This window comes from Nuphar pumila, chromosome 2 (assembly GCF_984573655.1).
Source record: "Nuphar pumila chromosome 2, dmNupPumi1.hap1.1, whole genome shotgun sequence".
NCBI classification, from domain to species: Eukaryota; Viridiplantae; Streptophyta; class Magnoliopsida; order Nymphaeales; family Nymphaeaceae; genus Nuphar; species Nuphar pumila.
In genome coordinates, this window is record NC_143250.1 from 104,189,129 (window position 1) to 104,211,527 (window position 22,399).

Sequence of the window (22,399 nt, forward strand, 5' to 3'; positions counted from 1 at the left end):
CGCACCCACGGCCTGGGCCCCACAGGTCGGTGAAGACAAAGTTAACGGATAACAAGGGGTCTGTGGGCCCTACAAGACCACTTCATGTTACGGGCCCCACCACTAACCTCCCCTCGTGCATAGCCTCCCTAGTCCATTCTACACGCCACGGCCCAGTCCTTGTGCAGTAAAGAGGCTGAGAGAGAGAGAGAGAGAGAGAGACGGCTACCCGCCATTTGAAGAAACAGTGGTTTCTCGAACTCCATCCCGCAGAAGGCGCTAGTTGCTCTCTTCTCCCACTCTTCACCTTCTTTGAGATGAGTTTCTTCGTTCTCTGAGTACCGCCTATTGCCCACTTGCTTGAGTAAAAAATTCGGTACTTACGTGAAGTTTCGCAACTTGTTTTTTTTTACCTCGTTTGTTTCTTGGAGTTTGGTGTTTGAGGGGCTTGTTGGTATTTCATGGTCGTGGTCTGTGGGGGTTTCTGCATAGACGATTGCTCCGGCTTCGATGGTTTCGTGGGGAGTTTAAGGGGTAATTGGGTTTTCTTCTTTCTTTTTCGGTACCAAGATCTCGTGGTGAAATTGAGGATCAAAGAGAAGAAAATTGGAGATCGCTAGGAATTCAGGGGTGCCCTAGTGGTGGTTTAGTGGGAATTGGGGTTAAGATTAGGATTTTTTCTGTTATGGTGTTGGGGTTGGGGTCTTTGAACATTGCTCCCAGCTTTTTTATCCAAACTCGGTATGAGAAATCTCCTCAAGAGGCTGCATATCGTGTCCGGAGCCGAGCCCGATGATTCCGATGCGTCCAATGGCCCGGCGGGCAAGTATCCGGAGTCGTCTTCGCATGGGAAGGCTTCCCCTTCCCGTTCATCTGCTTCTTCTTCCCCGCATGTTGAGCAAAAGCTGCTATCGGGTTTGTCTGGGTGGTTGAATTCTGTTACTAAACATCACCAGAGCTCGAATTCTGGTGCTGGTAGGAGTGATGAGGACTCAATCGATTCAGGTGCGTCGACCCCATTGAATAGTAATGCGACCGCGACTGATTCATTAGTGAGGGTGGAAGCCGCCGAGCATGCTGGTCTGGGGAATCCATTGATGCAAGAAGAGTATCAAATCCAGCTTGCTTTGGCACTAAGTGCAAAAGAGGATCCGGAGGCTGCTCAGATTGAAGCAGTGAAGCAGATCAGTCTTGGTTCTTGTCCACCAGAGAATACACCAGCAGAAGTTGTTGCTTACAGATACTGGGTTAGTTCTAGCATTACCATGAGCAATTTGTTTATTTTGATGCTATAGTTATCATGCCACTGTCTTGCAAACCATGTTCAATGTTCCCCATGTCTTTGCTATTCCGGTTGGAATGCTCCTTTAACAGAAGAATGGAAATGGTTGCTTTCTTCTAACTTCAAGCTTTTGACACTTGCTTCTAGTATTACCATGTACAATTTGCTCATATTGATGCTATACCTATCATGCGACCGTCCTGCAAACCATGCTTAATTTTGCACTCGTTTTTCTGTTCTTAGTTGGATGAAAGAAAATTTCTGGAGTTACAAAGAAATTTAGGATGGGGAAGGAATACAGTAAGGATGTTTCGCGGTAGCACCATTGAAAGAGAAAGTAAAGGAGTGTCATCTCATATTGTTTCGGCATATTATGTGGACCTTGTCATGACACGCTATAAAAGTTTGACATCATATGGTTTGAAGGAACTTGGAAACACAAAGATCGACAAATACTTGGAGAAAGATGGTGCTTTGGGATATGAGAGGTTGTGGGGTGAAACAGGTTTTAACACTAGAAAAATAAACAGGGAAACAGGACTGTGGTAGATTCCCCTATAGTAGGATGAATCTTGAATTATGATGATGATGGTATTGGTGTTTATATGTAACTTTTTTTAATTGAAAGTCACACATTGTTTCAATCAGGTTATAAGGTGATATAAGTTTTAACTCTAGAAGAATCAATGGGAAAGAAAGATTCATGCAGCCCCTGTGGTAGGACGACACTTGATGATCATGATGATGTAGGCATTCATATCTAGGTGTATATATATCCTTTGTGTGGAAGTCATGCTGTCATGCACTCATGCAATTAGGTTGTATGGTGACACAGATTGTAACTCTAGAAGAATGAATGGAGAAACAGGAAACACAGAATCATATATAGGAGGATGAACCTTGATGATGATGTAAGTGCTTATATGTGTATCTTCTGTATGAAAGTTATGTATTCATTCAATTGTGCATTATGATGCGTACATGAGTGCATGCATGTGTGCAATCTCTCTTAATACTGGATGGTCATAAATTGCTTTCATATTCTTACCAAATTAGTACTTGTGTTTGTATATAGTTGATTTGTTACTTGTAATTTTGAACATTCTGAGGAGTCCATTTACATGCAGACATCATCCTTTACTATCAAGCAATATCAATTTTTATTGTTATTTGTGATTCACAGAATTACAATGCGCTTCGCTATGATGACAAGATATTAGATGGTTTTTATGATCTGTATGGAATCTTGGCTGAATCAACTACAATGGAGATGCCTTCTCTGGTTGACCTCCAAGGAACACCTATATCTGATAATATCAGCTGGGAAGTTGTTCTTGTTGACAGGGAAGTTGATACTGAGCTATCAAAACTCGAAGAGAGAGCATTGATGATGTCTGTTGAGTCAAGATCAGAATCTCATGATAAGGTTGGGAGCAACCTGCTGCAAAAACTTGCTGTTTTGGTTGCTAATTACATGGGTGGATCAGTTAGGGATCCTGACAGCATGTTGCGATCATGGAGGATTTTGAGTGATGAATTGAGAGTGACAAGTGGAAACATGGTTTTGCCTCTTGGCTCACTGACAATTGGTTTGGCTCGTCATCGAGCATTGCTGTTCAAGGTAAGTGTTTTTACCTGCATCTGTTCAGGCTACTTTGCTTGGTTTGGCCTAATATTGGTGTTATCATTAATGGCGATGATGATATTATTATTATTATTATACAAGTCAATGCAAAACTTTATTGAACATTCTACAAGTACATTAGGTGTGGGTAGCACCTCGAGCTTACTAGTTATCTAGTAAACTTTAGTCCCAGTCAATGGGATGATGAACTTTATCAATTCTATATGCTCTTGTCCACTTAAAATGCATGTGCCCAAGTTTTTATTGCACACAGTCATTAGATAATTTTGTATGTTTTCACAAATCAAATTTGTCACACATGCCTCATCATTGAACATTGTCTTTCCGACCAAATGAACTGTCAGTGATGATTAGCTGTCATCTCCAAATTTAGTACCACTTTTTCCATCCAGCTCTCTGGAGTTGTCTATAGTTACTCCCAATTATTTATGTGATGGTTTACAGATTCTTATGAATGCTTGAGAGGAAAGTCCTTGATGAGGAAGCTAAATGAATGAGACATTGATTGCTAGTTCCTTCCACAGTTTATGCACCTGCTAACTACTGGCACTCCAATAGCTTTTTATTATCAATTGTAAGTGATGTCTTTGAGGATCCTGGCCTGCTGGCCATGCAAACATCTTGGACCTAGGAAGGGCTCCATTTCCATGTGGGTTTCATGATTTGCGATGTCTAGGATTACCTTGAAACAAGAAATCATGCTGTACCAAAACATTAGATCATGGAGGTATATTTAGTTACACAAACCTTCTTTCTGACTGTTTCATTAAGGTATGTGTTTGAGGCAACACAGGTTCAGAATCTCTAACTCAGTGGTGTCTAAAAATTCTCTATATCGAAATAGAACTTCTATTCTTCCTTCATGAAGTTAACAACTTGCATTTTGGACGTATGATGGATGCAACTTGTCCTTTGTACAACATCGTGCACATGTACCATGCACACATTTGTGCGCACTGCATCTGCTATTCCTTCAGTTAATCACTTTGTTTTTCTTTTTGGTTTTAACTTTTCTTTTTTTGAGGAATTAATTTAGACCCATGGCAGACAATGAGGCTGTGTTTCATTCTGTGCCCTTTCATTTGGATAAATGTGTTATGAAGCTGTTTTGGGCTGTGATGTAAATCTTGTGTGTAAAAACTGAAACAAGTGAGCTGTCTTTGGACCCAGGCACATATGTCAGATTGTTTTTCAGTTGATTAGTGTGGGTATTTGAGAGTTATATTTTGAATTTGGAATTTCCTTAACTGCATAAGCCAATAATTTGTTTATTCTAGTAGACTGCAATGCACTCGCCACTCAGGTGGCCCAGTATTTGTTCCAGTTCCTTCTTGTGTCCCCAAGTATAAGGACATAATCTAGTTGGCTATGTTTTGAGGTCCCCAATTAAATTTGCCTTGGATCATGATCCCTACAACACACCATTTTACAACTGCTTAAATGCAATGATAAGTGAATCTTCAATTTCAGGTTTTGGCAGATACGGTTGGAATCCCTTGTCGATTAGTGAAAGGGAGGCTGTATACAGGATCAGATGATGTTGCCATGAATATTGTTAAGATTGATGATGGAAGGTAGATCTGTCTTTTCAATTCAGATTGTCCATGTTATGGTGGTGATGAGGTCATGGCATTATAAACATTACATCACCAATATGCATTTTTTTTTGAGAGAGAGTTAGCTTTGCATTAAGAGGAGCGTGATTTTGTGTCTTATTTATTTACCTTGATCTTGTTTGAAATATCTGATTCAAAAAGCGCTTAGGAGTTTATAGCATTAGGGGTGATATTGGCCCAAAATGGATATTTTATCATGTTTCCTTTCCTGTGCTTGTACCCACTCCTTATACCCCAAAACTTATTTTGTTGATATCTGCACAGCTAATGAGATATATAACATCAGTGGAAGCTGCAAACATGGTTATAAATCTGAGGTTCATCTTGCTGATGCAAATATTGTTATGGCAGAGAATTCATCATCGATCTGATGGGTGCCCCTGGTGCTCTTCTTCCGTTTGACGTGCTTGGAGCACAGACTGATTGTGAAGAAACCATCTCTGCATCTGAATCTTTTCCTGAAAATGTTGGAAACCTCTGGACGTTGTATCCATGCACTGGCACTACAAGTTCTGTCAATGGGTATTCACAGTATGGACAAAATGAGCTGGATTCTAGTTCTGGGAAATGTGGTTCTTTTGATAGTGCGGTGGGTTCGGGTGAATCAGGTGCTAGTGAAATTCCTGTAATTAATTCTACAAAAAACAAACCCTCATCATGTGATAGTGAGGATGCTAAATTGGTTTTAGTGAACTCTGCAAATCCTTGTAAGGTTGAGGAAGGTTTTGGATCGCTATCCTCGTCTAAGCCACATTATCCTCACACACATTCTAGATCTCCTTCTTGGACTGAAGGTGTTAGTTCCCCTGCTGTGAGGCAGATGAAAATAAAAGATGTCTCACAATACATGATTGATGCTGCAAAAGAGAATCCACAATTAGCACAGAAGCTGCATGACGTGTTGCTTGAAAGTGGTGTTGTTGCTCCCCCAAATTTGTTCTCTGAAATTTCAACAAATCAGCTGGGAGTTCAGGTGAATGCAGATAAAGGATGCCCTGTAGAGAGCAATGAAGAAAAGAATAGGAAGAATGGGACTCTGAATGTAGCACAAGCAGATGTTGGTGCAGGTTGTGTGCTGCCTCCTCTACCTTCACCTGGCACAGTGTCAAAGGCAGTTCTTTCAAGGCGACGGTTGGAGCAGCGAAAGTCTGTGGAGGGTCTAGGAGCCAATCTTCCATTGAATGTTGGAGAACCAAATGCAGCATCCCGTTGCTTTTCTCCATCTGAAGCCTCTGGTTTGCCTGATGTATCTGTACAGGAGAAGCCCCCTTTGAAACTCAAAAATCGAGTACCTGTTGTTGCTGCTGCTGCAACAGCAGCTGTTGTTGCGTCATCTATGGTAGTGGCTGCAGCTAAATCAAGTGCTGATCCAAACATTGAAGTTCCTGTAGCTGCTGCAGCAACTGCTACTGCTGCTGCAGTGGTGGCAACCACTGCTGCTGTCAGTTGTCAATATGAACAGTTGAATACTTCTTCACATTTCCCCGTTGGTGCTTTATGTAGTAATGCTGCAGATTTTGATGCTAAAAATAATGGAAAAGTTGATTTCTCTGACAGGGAAAATCCTCATGCACAAGATGCTGAAGTTCCAGACATGCAGGGGACCAATTTTGCTCATGAAGCTGATAGGGATTCTGACAAATCTGTTGGAAATGAATGTACAAAATCTGATGTAGCATTTGACGATGTAGCAGAGTTTGAAATTTTATGGGAGGAAATCACCTTGGGTGAACGGATTGGTTTAGGTATTATACTTTAGCGTCATCCTTTTCAGTGGTGTTATGATTTTTTTCTTGGCTTCCTCAGAATCTTGTTATTGATGTATTATTAATTGATGACAAATGAATTCCTCAAGCAGGATCTTATGGGGAGGTTTATAGGGGAGACTGGTATGCGACGGTATGTTTTATCTGGTAGCTTATCTGATCACTGCCATGCTTCTAATACTCTGTGGAACTTTTTAAAATCAATAATGCTTGAAGTTCTTTATGTAAAATGTCCACTATCATTCTTTTGCAATGTATTTATGTCACCAGATTTTTATTTCCTTTCCACATAAAGCGCCACACACACTGTGGTCCTATCTTCTGGGGTACTGGAGGAAGGTGGACTGGAAATGGTCCTAACATTCTGCTCTTTGCATGAAATGGCCACTCAGGAAACTTGCATTTCCATATTGACAGCCTGAGCACTTTAAAATTGCGCACACACACATAAAGTTTTTGTTATTTGTTGCAGATTCCAAATCATTTTTGTTTTATGATTAGATACTTGTTTGAATGTTCGACTGTTTGGAGCCATAATGGGTTTTTCTTTTCCACCATTCGGTCTTCTTTCTTTGCCATCTTAAAGTTTTTAGATTCCTGACTATTGTTGTAACCTATTTTGGGTAGGATTTTGTAGTTTTCATTTTGAGAAGTTCTGTCCATTTCTGATTATCACTTGTGGGCAAAAAATGAATCTAGCTTGGTTTCCAGTGGCTATTCTAGCATCCTCCCTTTTCTTTGCATTTAATTCACTTTGATTCAAATGGGTTTTGCCAAATTTGTAGTTGTCATTTCTTATTAGAGGCAAATCTTTTCGTTTTTTATATTCTCTTATCATTGTGAGAATTCTGAACTTGAGAGGCCCGATATGACACTCCATATCTAACTTTATAGGACCTAGGATTACTCTTGTGGTTCTTTTGACAAAAAGAGTAGTCAACAAGACTTAACTTAGACTATAGTCTTTTAGCATTTAGAAAACCAAGATCGGGTCTCATTTTAGGCCATATAATGCTTCTTTAAACTTATGAATCACTCTTCTGGAATCTCCTTCACCATATCCAAGAGGTTATTCCATGCAAGTTTTTTTAGATAAATTACTATTGAGGGAAAACCTCAATCCTCTTGAAAAGAGGGCAAGGAAAACCCTCTAACATCCATTTACCCATACTCCCACAACAAAGTATGAGAATAATGGCAGAATTTGCACCTATCTTCACTCTAGTCCTCCCTCTTGGCCCATTTCCTTAGCAATTGTTCTTTTATGCTCTCATCTGCTTTTAACTTTTTGTCTTTTCAGCTTGTTTCTTCTATGTAAGCTTTCAAACAAGAGTCTATGGGTATCGGTATGTTAGTGCAGTGCAGAAAGGTGCTTTTTCACTGGGACCCACCCAATGTGGTTTGCTCCCATGCAAACATGAGAGCCTTTCCCTTTAGTTTTTCCCGTTAGACACCCCTTTTCAGTGGAAACAAAGTCATGGAAAAAGAGGGATGGGGGGGGGGAGGTGTTGGAATTTAAGTTTACAGTAACACTCTTTATGCGGCTTGTCATGTGGATAGTTCTGCTCTGCTGCACTTCACGTGCTAAGGAATTCATCATTTATAGCTTTAGGCTGTGTACTGCTTTTCCTATTTCTTCACAAGGTTGGTTTTCTTTCTTTTAGTACCATGCTAGGCAATTTTGATATTTTATAGAAAACAATCATATGATCCATATGATATCAATTATTTGGTGGATGCCTAGTAGATTGTGGATGTAACAACCACAAATTTTACACTAAAACTTAAAGAATTATGTGGATTTGGGCCTGGGATCCGTTATTGGATCCAAAAGAAAAATGTGCATATTTGAGTATTTTAGTAATACTATATAAATAAATAAGTAATAATAAAATTTTTTTAAAACCACTGTTGGACCCAAGTGGATCCAACTCCTGGATCCACTGCTATCCACGCGACCCGGATCCAAACCGCAATCGGATCCGGCATCGCGGGTCGTGGTTCAGACCCGGACCCGACCCACACCCTGTTAAAAGAAAAGAGGGGTTAAAAAGGGCAACCCGATATGGGTTGCCCGATAAAAGATTTTTGAAAGGGGGAAACCCTCTCCCCCGAGACATCGGGTGTTAGGGTTCAGCCGAACCCTAACACATAAGGAGATGGGGAGGTGGGGGAGCACACGCAGCCGCCGGGAAGGTAGGTTTTCCTTCCTTTTCGGGTGGCCTCCCTCCTACAAAGAGGGACCCCCGAACCCCTTTCTCCTTTCTCCTTTCTCTCGCTATCCCCTTCTTTCTCTCTCTCTCTATCTCTCTCTAACTTTCGGATCACCCTCCGAGTTTTAGGACTGCTGCTCGAAGCTTTGCCGGGTGACGCCGACCGACCTCCTTGCGTGGCTGCCGCAACTCCTTCGCCGGAAAATGGTAGGGTCTGTAATTTTTTTTTTCAGGTCAGTCATGGGCTTGGTGGGGTGTGGGTTTTCCAAAAACCCAAATCGGTCGATTGGCAAGGGGTGTTCCCTTCGAGCTCTGCAATTTGGGGGTTTCCCCTTCGAGCTCTGCAATGTGGGGGTGATGTCGGCTGTTATGCAGCCCCGAAATCACACGGGAACACCTACCTCAAAAAGGGGGGGGGGGTTCGTGAAATAAAATGAGGGGACTTTGAATGTGACAGAATTCTTGCTGAGTCTTGTTAGGGGAGGGTGTACAGTATGACCCTTCACATTTAGTACCTCAATTTCCATTTTTGCAGAGTAAGGACAGTGGCTCTTAACGAGATTAGTAGACCGTGGATTGGTTGTGCTGATTAAGGATATGGGTTCTTAATAGTTAGGTTCATTCAATTGGAAGATTAGGTTAGAACAGAAGAAAGAAGAAAGCATGGGAAAAACTATAGGTTTTTAAAGAACAGTTTGATTATTTATAAGAATCTTTGATCACTGCTTCACTGATGTGATCAGATTCGATGCCACTGGCCCAATCGAAAGAGATTTAGGTCGGTTCAGTGTGTGCTTAGGGACAAAATTAGGATAAAAGGGAGGGGAGAATCTGTATCATTTTTTTTGCACGATTCATGATACATTGCTTGAGTCGGGTTCAATGAAAATTTAAATTGCCAGCAGATCCAGTTTTTAATTATGTGATTGCATTTAGTTTTTGTTTTCTTTTATTTAGCTGAATAAACTGGGGAAGGGTCCCATTCCTTGATTGCATTTGTTCAGTAGTCCCTTTCTTGTGAGTTATTCTGGCCTGCGTATGTGTAATTTGTGAAACAGAGCCTGCTTAATGTAGGATGTGTGGTAGCCGAACTGCAATTGAAATACATTTAATTCTTTTAGGCATGGTGTATCTGATCATGTTTTATTTTTGACTGTGTATTTTGGCATGAGTCTGAGAAATACTGCATACTTATTTGAGATTATGGTTGCTGAATAGTGCCTGTTATTTTTGTGAAACAGAGCATGCTTAATGTAGGCTGTGTGGCGGCCGAACTGAAATGGAAATTCATGTATTTCTTTTAGGCATAGGGTACCTAATTATGTTACTATTATTGTCTGTGTATTTTAACCAAGTCTGTGAAATATGAGCGATGCGGGATGAGGCGCTGACCAAGACCTGATCTATTTGTTCCCTGGCGGTTCTGCTTTCTTTCAGATTGAGATTTTTGTTTTGAGACTCACAATGTGAAAACTCTGATGTTGGATTTTATTATTATTGAAATGGAAATAAATGGTGTGGTTTGCTTTTACCTTCCTGTATCGTTCTGAAATGCTTAACCCGGGAATTATTAGTTGTTTCCGCTTAAAAAAAAAAATCCTTAAAAATTTGGGTTAAATTTCGGGGCGTTACAGTTATGGTATCAGAGCCTGGGAACAATAAATCAAAGATCACGGTCATGCCACATCCTGAGATCGCTCTGTGAGTATATTTTTATCATTCTTATTTTATTAGGCATGATAATTGCATTATTTTCTATATAAGTATAGATATATACATGTGATGATTTTAGGGACACTACAATTCAAAGATAGTAAAACTGTGTGTATTGAAATGATTATTAGATGTATCGTCGATCCCAAGCTAGTTCGAGCACGGCGAACGAATGGCAAGATCAAAGGGGTTTCGTGATGGAAACTCTTGGTAATCTGGCTCAAACCATGGACACCCAAATGCGCCACCAGGCGGAGTTAGCTGCAGCCATAAGTGAAAGGCATAATACGAGCACAATCACGTTTGAGAAGTTCTTGAAGTTGAACCCGCCTACCTTCTCAGGCAAGGCTGATCCTGAACTAGCCGAGAGTTGGATTGCAGAGACAGAACAAGCTTTTCGGGTTCTGTCTGTCCCCGATGGTAAGCAAACGGACTTCGGCACCTACCGCTTGATAGAAGATGCACAAAAGTGGTGGGACACCACCCGAACCATCCACTTTGCCGGGATGGATACTATTCCATGGGAAGATTTCAAGCAGACATTTTTAGAGACATATTTTCCCCAGTACGCTCGTGATCAGAAGCATCAGGAGTTCTTGGAGCTTACTCAAGGAAACATGAATTTGGTGGAATACACTACCAAATTTCGGACCTTGGAGCGTTATTGCCCAAATTTGTTCACGAATGATAAAGCCAGAGCAACTAGGTATGTGCGCGGACTTAAGGACGGATTACTGTAAAATTGTCTATGAAAAGACAATACGCATACGAGCACAAAAAATATGGAAAAGATGTGCACGAAGGCACTCTCACAACACTTGAACAAATACGCAAAAGCGTAAAAACAATAAACATGCACAATGGCATGTATTTTATAGAAGGAACCGAATGCTTGAGTCTCTCAAGCTTAGGGAAAACAAGAGGGGAACACCCCTATTTATACAAGAAGGAGGAGGTGCAAGGGGGCTCCCAAGGGAGTCGTTGGGGAGCCCCCAACGGTCACATTTGTGACCGTTGGGGGCCCCCAACGACTCTCTTGGGGGACCCCCAATGCACCTTTTAGGAAAAAAGGGAAAAGAATAAAAAATAAAAAAAGATACAAAAAAAATAAAAGGAAAAAAGATACAACATATTCCAAATAGAATATGCGCAAAAGGTGAAATTACAATTATACCCTTATCGGGTAATCAAAAAAGAAAAATATATAAATATACATATTTATATAAATAGAGATACATATACATATAAATATTTATATGTATATGTATCTCTAGGTATATAAGTATATATATTTATATTTACATCAACGAATTTAGGAGATACATTTTAACACCCCCCCTCAAACTTACGGTGTGATAACCGCAAGTTTGCCAAGGAGGAAATGAAATCTGGGCGAACATAGAGCTTTGGTGAAGAAGTCAGCAAGCTGATACTCAGACGTTACGTATGGAAGATCAATGACCTTCTTCAAGTATTCTTCTCTGACATAATGACAGTCCATCTCTATATGCTTTGTTCGCTCGTGAAAGGTGTGATTCTTGGCAATATAAATTGCACTTTTATTGTCACAGCACAACTTTGTTGGTTCTCTGATAAATACTCCCATATCTTCCAAAAGACTTCGAATCCATACAATTTCCATGGTGGTAGATGCCATGGCTCTATATTCGGCTTCAGTGGATGGCAGGGAGACCTTTTGTTGCTTTTTGCATCGTCATGAGATCAAGGACTCACCTAAGAAAACACAGAAACCAGTGGTGAAGTGACGGTTACTAGGGTCACCTCCAAAATCTGAGTCAGTATAAGCAAGCAATTTCAATTCAGAGGAAGAGGATAGAAATACTCCCTTATTTACCGTTCCCTTCAAATATCTGATGATGCGGAGCACAACACTCATATGAATGGTTGTAGGAGCATGCTGAAACTGACTGGCGATGTGTATAGCATGTGACAAGTCGGGTCGAGTAATGCTAAGATACATTAAAGACCCTACCAACTGCCTGTAAGGAGTAGGATCGGTTAGAGGAACACCGTCGTCAATCTTCATTTTTGCTCCCACAACTTCAGGAGTTTCGCATACTTTGTCATCAGAAATACCTGACCTGACAATAATCTCGCAGGCAAGTTTAGATTGAGATAGAAAATAACCACGTTGCGAATAGGCAACCTCAATTCCAAGAAAATATGTCAGAAAACCTAAGTCTGACATCTCAAATTTTGAAGTCAAGACGGATTTAATACCCTTGACTCCTTGAACATCATCACCTGTTATTAACATGTCATCAACATAAAGTAATAAAATTACAATCCCTGCATTAGATTTTCTAGTAAACAAAGCAGTATCAGTATAACACGATGAAAAACCATTTTCCAACATTACACTGGTAAATCTATCATACCAGGCTTTGGGGGCCTGCTTTAAGCCATAGAGAGCCTTTCGAAGACGAAGAACTTTATCCTTAGGGATTATCATGCCTGGTGGGGCATCCATATATACTTCTTCGTTAAGATCACCATTTAAAAAGGCATTTTTGACATCCATTTGAAAAATGTTCCAATTTTTAATAGATGCAATAGTAATAAGACACCTAACAGTAACCATCCGAGCTACAGGTGCAAAGGTTTCTTCGTAATCAATTCCATACTCTTGCCCATACCCTTTAGCAACTAATCGAGCTTTATACCTTTCTAAAGAACCATCACTCTTAGTTTTAACTTTAAAGACCCATCGACAGCCTATAGTTTTCTTTCCTATAGGTAGAGTTTGAAAATCCCAAGTTCCTGCCTTTTTAAGAGCATTAAGTTCACTTTGCATGGATTCTTGCCATTCTATACATTTTTTAGCTTCTGCAAAATTTTTTGGTTCGAAATAAGAGTGAATAGCACTAAGACAAGCCCTATATCGGGGTGAAAAAGAATCAAACGATACAAAGCGAGTTGGAGGTCTTCTATTTCTTTCAGATCTTCTATGGTCAAGAGGAGTGGAAAGCTCACTATATTGATCAATAGCACTTCTAAAGGTGTCTTGGTTTCTACGAGAGTAGGTAATAGGCTCACTTGGAACTCTACTTTCTGGATCATTATGTTCACCAATATCTTCATCATGTTCCTCATCATGGTTTAATGATACATCATCATCACTGGATATGTCATCATTACAAGATAACAAGTCAAATAAGGAGTAATCAAAATTTTCTTGTTGAGAAACATTTTTTTCAAAACCACTCTCATTTTCTAAAAATGTTACATTTTTAGAGACATATAGCTTATCCTCTCGAAGATCGTAACAACGAAACCCTTTTTGAGTTTCGGAATACCCAAGAAAAGCACACGGGATAGCCTTGGGTGAAAGCTTGTCATTCTTATCCGTTAGTATGAAACACTTACAACCGAAGACCCTTAACCTATTATAATCAGGTTCAAGCTTATGTAATATCTCAAAAGGAGATATTTTACCTAATAACCTAGATGGTAGACGATTTATTAAATAAACAGAAGTAAGAGCTGCTTCGGCCCAAAAGTTTTTAGGAATATTTTGAGATATAAGAAGAGTCCTAGTGGTCTCAATAATGTGCCTATGTTTTCTTTCAGCCAACCCATTCTGTTGAGGTGTTTTAGGACAAGACCTTTGGTGAATAATACCGTGATCCTCAAGATATACCTTAAATTGATTGGAGAGATATTCTCCCCCAGAGTCACTTCTAAAAATCTTTATGTTGCTATTGAATTGATTCTTAATCATTGAGTGAAAATTTTTAAAACATGAAAACACTTCATGTTTATACTTAAGAAAATATATCCACGAGTAACGGGAAAAGTCATCCACAAATATTACATAATAAGCAAAACCTCCTTTTAAAACAACAGGTGCGGGTCCCCAAACATCTGAGTGAACAATTTCGAAAGTTTTGGAAAAGAACATAGTTCTTTGCTCAAAAGGTAAGCTGCGCATTTTTCCGAGAATGCAGTCATTACAAGAAAAAGAGCTTTTACATAGGTCTTTTGCAAAATGTAAATATGATAACTTGGTGATATTAGGATGACCAAGTCTTTTGTGCCATACATTTATATCCTTATGTCGGGCAACATTACACAAAACTTTTGGAACTTGAAGAGATTCCATAAAGTATAGATCTCCTCTTCTAAAGCCTTCCCCAATCAATTTCCCGGACTGACGATCCTGTATTAAGCATTTGTCACAAGAGAATTTAATATCACAGCCATTGTCCGTGAGTTGAGAAACAGAGAGGAGGTTTAAGTTAAGTTTAGGTATAAATCTGATTTTTGGAATAGAAAACTCTTGAGTTTCAAAATTGCCAATTCATTTAATTTCAAGAGAGGTTCCATCAGCAGTGGAGACATAAGATGGGGAACGGTTTTTCAAATAATCGGAAAGTGACAAAAAGTTTGGGGACATATGAAAAGATGCACCAAAGTCCAAAAGCCAAGAGATTTTACCTGGAGGAGAAGAAGTGGATACGGCCGCACCGGAGGTAGATCCCTTGAGGAGAGGTTGAAGGGCTTCCACTATTTGATTTCTAGAAAGGGTCCCACTTGAAGATGCCTCATCCTTCTGTGGTACACCAGTTGTAACGCCCCAAAAGTTTGACTCGAGAAAGGAAAAGATTTGAAATCGAAATACCTTTAAGGAAAAAAAATCAGAGTTGCAGCAAGAATTTCCAAAGATATCAAAGGGTTTTAAAAACACGAGTCAAAGCTTCTGGATACTTTAGCAAGAAGACTCATCACAAATACAAGTTCACCTTTTTAAACCAAAATAGTGAGCAGAGAATAAAAAGTGCATTCATAACAGACAGAGTTTACTTTATACAAGGCAGAGGGTGTCCACCCCCAAAACAAAAAAGGTACAAAAACAAAATAGCCAGCGAGTCGACGAGAGAGGCGAAACTTTGACCGCGTAGCTTCTGCACCACCACCAAAGAAGAGCTACCTGTCACCTATACCCATAAAGAAATGGGGTCAGTCCTGAAAACTGGTAGGTGCGTAAAAGAAGTAAAATGAACTAATCTAAAGCATGCTTGAACAGAAGCAAGCAGAAACAGATACAATCTATGCAAGTGAATAGCAAAGCTAACCGGTATGTCATAAACGTAAGCAAACTAGTAATACAGTGATATCAATATAACTGTAAGCAATCATAAACAGGCTTATCATGCATACCTTCCAACTATCGTAAGCACAGACAGATAGTGAGGTAAAAGTAACAGTACGAGAATAAATAAATGTGAGCATGCCATAAGTGTGATCTGCTTATTATCTGGACATTGTGGGTACGCACAATGTATAAACGTAGAAACAGTCGAGAACCTTTCAGGGGTCCATTATGCCATATATCTTATTATACCCTGAAGGACTGACTGAGTTCGCTCCTAAGGGGACGACCCGTGGTCGAGAGAGCAAGTCCCCAAAGGCTAGAAGGGGCCCATGGATGCATCCAACTTCTGCAGAAGTGCCGGGCGACTACCACCTAGGATACTTATGGTGACGCCAACTCCCCTACCTTCGATGACTGGGGAAGCCGAGCCTTTGCTCGAAATGGCCATGAATGGCCTGTCCACCGAAGGGTTTGTACCATCCATCCTCTCTTTTGATGAACCAGCCCGAACAAGCACGATGAAGGGTTATTCAACTTCATCACCTTGCTCTATATGCCCTGGTCTATTCGACCCACTCGAGCATCTTACCTGTGAAGGCGCATGATTATCGCTTAGTGAGATATTCAAAACCGAACATAAGACCCATTCACTCTGTGCTACGCAGTATAGCATCGCATGATACTGCTAAGTTTATAGCCATAAGCCGCCAAGAATACACAAAGGGGCTCAAGTACTGACAGCAATTTCTAAAAGCACCTGCAAGGCAGAACAATAGCAAAATCGAAGTCTATATAACATAGGCAAGAAATGAGTCAGCATAAATAAGCAAAGCAACAAGTAAAATGCACAAATATAATAGCCAAGGCGCATAAAGCGCGGGGCAACAGAAAGTAAGGTACTGCAAAAGTAAACAGGACAAGGATCGCGAAACCGCGTCCTTGAAGTTAAAAAGACGAAAAGGAAAGCCTAGGCACATATAGCGCGGCGGCGGCAGAAAGTACAATACTGAAATGTAAATAGGACAAGGATCGCGAAACCGCGTCCTTGAGTTAAAAAGACAGAAAGGGAAGCCTGGGCACATATAGCGCGACGGCAGCAGAAAGTAAATGCTGAAAAATAAACAGGACAAGGATCGCGAAACCGCGTCCTTGAGTTATAAAGACATACATATACGTATATAAGCAGATTCTTTTAATTATCTTCCAATTAGTTCAGTTTAGTTCATTCAAATCCTTTCACGCAACTTTCCCCTACCTTGGGGAGTCGCGGATCACTGCACGCCTGCGGGCGTAAGTTCGAAGGGTCTCGGGCCACGAGACACGCGAGCGCTCCGTCGTGCAACCTGTACACACTAAAGAGGTCAGCAAGCCAGAAGCAAAACAAATCCCAAAAGGGCAAGCGATCAGCAAGGGCTGAGCCCTGCTGACAAACAAAGGAGACGACAGGGGGCCCTGCTCCCTGTCGCCAAACAGAACAATGACAGGGGGTTCCGCCTCCTGCCAGCAAAAACAAAGGCAAGGGGCCAGGCCCCTTGCCGCCAAACAGATAACAGTAGGGGGGGCCAGGCCCCCTACCGAAAATCAGAGGTGACAGGGGGCTCCGCCCCCTGCCAGCAAACACAAAGGCAAGGGGTCAGGCCCCTTGCCACCAAACAGAAAATGGTAGGGGGGGCCAGGCCCCCTACCTACAACCAGGGGTGACAGGGGGCTCCGCCCCCTGCCAGCAAACACAAAGCAAGGGGCCAGGCCCCTTGCCGCCAAACAGAAAATGGTAGGGGGGGCCAGGCCCCCCTACCTACAACCAGGGGTGACAGGGGGCTCCGCCCCCTGCCAGCAAACACAAAGGCAAGGGGCCAGGCCCCTTGCCGCCAAACAGAGAATGGTAGGGGGGCCAAGCCCCCTACCTACAACCAGGGGTGACAGGGGGCTCCGCCCCCTACCAGCAAACACAAAGGCAAGGGGCCAGGCCCCTTGCCGCCAAACAGAGAATGGTAGGGGGGCCAGGCCCCCTACCGACAACCGGGAAAAAATGGCAGGGGGCCAGGCCCCCTACCGATAACCGGAAAAATGGCAGGGGCCAGGCCCCCTACCAACGCAACAAACAACGGCAGGGGGCCAGGCCCCCTGCCGACAACACGCCGGCAACAGGGGGCTAAACCCCCTGCCGACCAAACAGACCCCAGCGGGGGGGGGGGGGGGGCGAAGCCCCCTGCCAACAACCGGCCGGCGATAGGGGCTAAGCCCCCATCCGACAAAACGTCGGTGTCAGGGGGCCAAACCTCCCCCCCCCTAACACACCGAGGATGGCAGGGGGGGGGGAGGACCCCCCCCTGCCGACAAGGAGGCTCGGGCAGGGGGGGCGAAGCTCCCCCTACCGACGAGCGGCCGGCGACAGGGGCTAAGCCCCCAGCCGACACAAGCACAACAACAGGGGGGGGGGGGGCGAAGCCCCCATCCTACCGGCGCACTGTCGGCGACAGGGGACCAACCCCCTGTCGGCCGACGAGTCCGCAGCCCACGGAAAAAAGGAAAAGATGGGAAAACACGTACCTCACAACAGTCCGGCGGCAAGTCGTCGGAGAAGAGGGAGGAAATCGGCGGCGAAAGAGCACGAAGGGGGGGGGGGGGAGACACCACCAAAGTGGTGGCCGGAGGGCGATCGGACCTTCGCCGGTCGGTGCGTCGCCGGAAACGAGCCGAGAACGAGAGGGGGGAGAGAGAGAAAGAGAGAGAGTCGAGCGAGGGCAAATGCCCTCGCCCGAGGCACCCTACCCCCTTTTAAAAAGGGGGCGCGTACCGGCTTCTCGAATGTTCGAGAAGCCGGGTCCGGGTCCGGCATAGATCCGGGTCCGGCCCGGATCCGGGATCGCCCACTGACCAGGACACGTGTCCGACACGTGTCAGGTTTTTTTTTTTTTTTAGGTATTACACCAGTGGTCGCCATAGCTAGAAGTCTCTTCCATTTAGGACATACGGGTTTGATGTGTCCCGGTTCTTTACAAAAATGACAAATAGTTTTGCTATAGTCCCTTCTTCCTCTTTGACCACCATTTTCACCTTGATTTTGGAATTTAAAATGAGGGGGACGATAGGTTTTTACATTGTTTCCGGGTCTTGATACAACATTGACCTCACTATGTTCTTCAATATTACAAGGGACCGCAAGGACATTTGGTCCTTGTTTACATAAATTCATACGAGTCTCTTCACCACTTAACTTGGTGTGAACATCTTCAAGAGAAGGAGGAGTGAAAGAGGAGAGAAGAGATGACCTTATTTGCTCAAATTCGGGCCTTAGCCCATTTAAGAAATTGAAGAACCGATCTTCTTCAAGTTGCTTATGACGGAGCTCAATTGCCTCTCCACTCCATTTTGGTTCAAGCATTGCAAGCTCATCCCAAATAGAGGAAAGATCGGCAAAGTATTCCCTAATCGTCATTTCACCTTGGGAGAGAGAGATAGCCTTCTTTTGAAGGTAATACTTATGAGAGAGATCCCTTGAGGTGTACATTTTTTCAAGATAATGCCAAGCTTCCGATGCCTTTTTTAATTTAATAATGTTGCCATTAATCTTGGTTTCTACGGATGAGAAAAACCATGAGAGAATCTTGAAATTCTTCATTTCCCATTCATCGTGTTTCTTGGAGTATTCTTCAAGAGCTTTGGTTCTTTCTTCTCCCTCAAGAATCTTGATTTCGCCTTCTTTTACTATGGTAATCTTGGGTTCCGGCTCCGGAATTGTGCCAAGAACATATCCCCATAGGCCTTTCCCTTTTATATGAGCCTCCATATTCCCGGCCCAAACATGATAGTTGGACCCATTTAATTTGAAACCAAGAGCAAAATGGGACTCTTTTTCGCCCATTAGAGAGAAGAGAGATAGAGAAAAAAACGTACCAACACAATATTTCCAACACCAATTTTGCACAAGATTCTTCTAAAATATTTGAGAAGAAAGATCCACCACTTCAATCTTCAAGGATCGGAAGGCACGTTTTTCGAGGCACTCGAAAAAAAGAGAATCCCACGATCTTCAATAATCAACCTTGCTCTGATACCATGTAAAATTGTCTATGAAAAGACAATACGCATACGAGCACAAAAAATATGAAAAAGATGTGCACGAAGGCACTCTCACAACACTTGAACAAATACGCAAAAGCGTAAAAACAATAAACATGCACAATGGCATGTATTTTATAGAAGGAACCGAATGCTTGAGTCTCTCAAGCTTAGGGAAAACAAGAGGGGAACACCCCTATTTATACAAGAAGGAGGAGGTGCAAGGGGGCTCCCAAGGGAGTCGTTGGGGAGCCCCCAACGGTCACAAATGTGACCGTTGGGGGCCCCCAACGACTCTCTTGGGGGACCCCCAATGCACCTTTTAGGAAAAAAAGGAAAAGAATAAAAAATAAAAAAAGATACAAAAAAAATAAAAGGAAAAAAGATACAACATATTCCAAATGGAATATGCGCAAAAGGTGAAATTACAATTATACCCTTATCGGGTAATCAAAAAAGAAAAATATATAAATATACATATTTATATAAATAGAGATACATATACATATAAATATTTATATGTATATGTATCTCTAGGTATATAAGTATATATATTTATATTTACATTAACGAATTTAGGAGATACATTTTAACAATTACGACCACGAGTGATGATAAATCTGCCGTCGACTCTCGCACAAGCCATTGAAGTGGCTACTATGTTGAATGAAGAATGGGAGCGATCCAGGAAGAGTCAAAAGGACACACCAGGAAAACGGGGAGCCGGTCCGCCGCAGCACCAAGGTGGCAAGAAGTACCAGCCACCTTACAAGAAGCAAAAGTACAATGGTGGAAATCATCCTCCGCAACAACAAGGACAAAATCGGGTGTGCCAGAAGTGCAACCGGTCCCACTACGGACAACCTTGCCCCAGAGACACCGGAGCATGTCTCTACTGTGGAAAGATGGGTCATTATGCCCGTCAGTGCCACAAGAAGATGGCGGATAGGCAGAAACATAATGCCGAAGGAGGGCAGCAGCATCAACCATCTCAGCCGCAGCAAACACCACAGCAAAATGCACAGAAGAGGGTGCCTGGACGAGTATATGCCACCACTGCGGAGGAGTTGGAGAAAGGAAATCTGGTACAAGGTACGGTAATTGTCAATGGTTGTGCTGCACTTGTTCTATTTGACTGTGGTGCTACACATTCGTTCATATCCGTAGAATTTGCAAAATTACTTGGTGCACGTACTGAATCTCTGAAACATGAATTATATGTGTACAATCCGATAGGATATAATTCGATATGTGTAAACTACATCCCTGATGTCATAATTGTACTTGAAGGGCAGAACTTACCTGCTGACCTAATCTTGCTCGATATGACTGAGTATGATGTCATATTGGGAATGGATTGGTTATATGAACATTATGCCAACGTTCTCTGTCGCCAAGGGAAAGTGGTTTTGTCCCGACCAGGATTGCCAAAGGTTGAGTTTCGACTCTCTAGACCTACAGTGAAGTGTCGAATTGTATCAATATTAAAGGTTCAGAAGTATATGCGCCAGGGGTGCCGAGCATTCCTCGTAAATGTATTCTCCTGCGAGTCGAAGGTCACACCTTTAGAAGAACTTGAAGTGGTTCGGGAATTCCCAGAAGTGTTTCCGGATGAGTTGCCTGGATTACCTCCACAGCGTGAGGTGGATTTTCATATCGAATTGGTGCCTGGGACGGCACCGATCTCGAAAGCGCCTTATCGTATGGCCTCAGTAGAGTTGGAGGAGCTGAAGAAACAACTCCAGGAGTTGATGGAGCAAGGTTTCATTAGACCGAGCGTGTCACCATGGGGAGCACCAGTTCTCTTTGTGAAGAAGAAAGATGGTTCTATGAGGTTGTGTATAGACTATCGAATGTTGAATCAAGCAACAGTCAAAAATAAGTATCCCCTACCTCGCATTGAAGACTTGTTCGACCAATTGCAAAGGGCTAAGGTGTTTTCAAAAATCGATCTTAGATCTGGGTATCACCAACTTCGGATCAAGGACGAGGATATTCCTAAGACGGCCTTTAGAACAAGGTACGGTCACTACGAGTTCGTAGTCATGCCATTCGGACTGACAAATGCTCCCGCCGCATTCATGGATTTGATGAATCGGGTATTCAGAGCGTACTTGGATACTTTTGTGATTGTTTTTATTGATGATATACTTATATACTCTGAAAGTATAGAACAATATCGTGAACATTTGAGGATCGTATTGGGGACTCTCAAGGAACACCAGTTGTTCGCAAAATTCTCCAAGTGCGAATTCTGGCTCGAGAAGGTCATGTTCTTGGGCCATGTCATATCGCGAGACAGAGTCGCTGTGGACCCGGCTAAGGTTGAAGCTGTATTAAATTGGGGTCAACCGAAGAATATCAGTGATATCAGGAGTTTTCTGGGATTAGCAGGCTATTATAGATGATTCATTCAGGACTTTTCACGAATTGCCATGCCCATGACCAAGCTTCTAAGGAAAGGAATTAAGTTCGAATGGACGGATAAGTGCGAGGAGAGTTTCCAAATCTTAAAGAAGAAACTTACCACCGCACCAGTGTTGGCTTTGCCTTCAGGTCATGGTGGTTTTGTGGTCTACTCAGACGCATCAGGTACTGGGTTGGGATGTGTTTTAATGCAAAATGGTAAGGTGATAGCTTATGCCTCTCACCAATTAAAGATTCATGAACGAAACTATCCAACTCATGATCTCGAATTGGCAGCCGTGGTGTTCGTGTTGAAAATATGGCGACACTACCTGTATGGGGAACAATTCGAGGTATTTACTGATCACAAAAGTCTCAAGTACCTGTTTTCCCAGAAAGAGTTGAACATGCGACAACGACGATGGTTGGAGTTTATGAAGGATTACGATTTTACCATTTCCTATCACCCAGGAAAGGCAAATGTAGTTGCTGACTCTCTCAGCCGAAAAGCTGGTTGCGGTTTGTCTAGTCTTTTGACAAAAGGGTGGAATTTGGTGGAGGAATTCATTGATTGGAAACCGTTTTCAGATATCATGGGAAG

At 42.4% G+C, this 22,399-nt stretch overlaps 1 protein-coding gene across 5 annotated transcripts in view; it reads left to right on the forward strand.

Moving 5' to 3' along the window:
* Positions 1 to 149: 149 nt before the first annotated feature.
* Positions 150 to 22,399, forward strand: part of LOC149846509 (putative serine/threonine-protein kinase SIS8) — a 41,084-nt gene continuing 18,834 nt past the window's right edge. For all 5 annotated transcript variants that reach the window (XR_016430287.1, XR_016430286.1, XM_089996384.1 and 2 more), the window contains exons 1-6: positions 150 to 1,226; positions 2,445 to 2,882; positions 4,377 to 4,480; positions 4,874 to 5,983; positions 6,080 to 6,267; positions 6,381 to 6,421. Coding sequence is in view for 3 of the 5 variants with exons in the window: in XM_089996384.1 (XP_089852510.1) it covers positions 723 to 1,226; positions 2,445 to 2,882; positions 4,377 to 4,480; positions 4,874 to 5,983; positions 6,080 to 6,267; positions 6,381 to 6,421 (2,385 nt within the window). In the remaining 2 variants the exon portion in view is untranslated. The remainder of the gene's footprint in view (positions 1,227 to 2,444; positions 2,883 to 4,376; positions 4,481 to 4,873; positions 5,984 to 6,079; positions 6,268 to 6,380; positions 6,422 to 22,399) is intronic.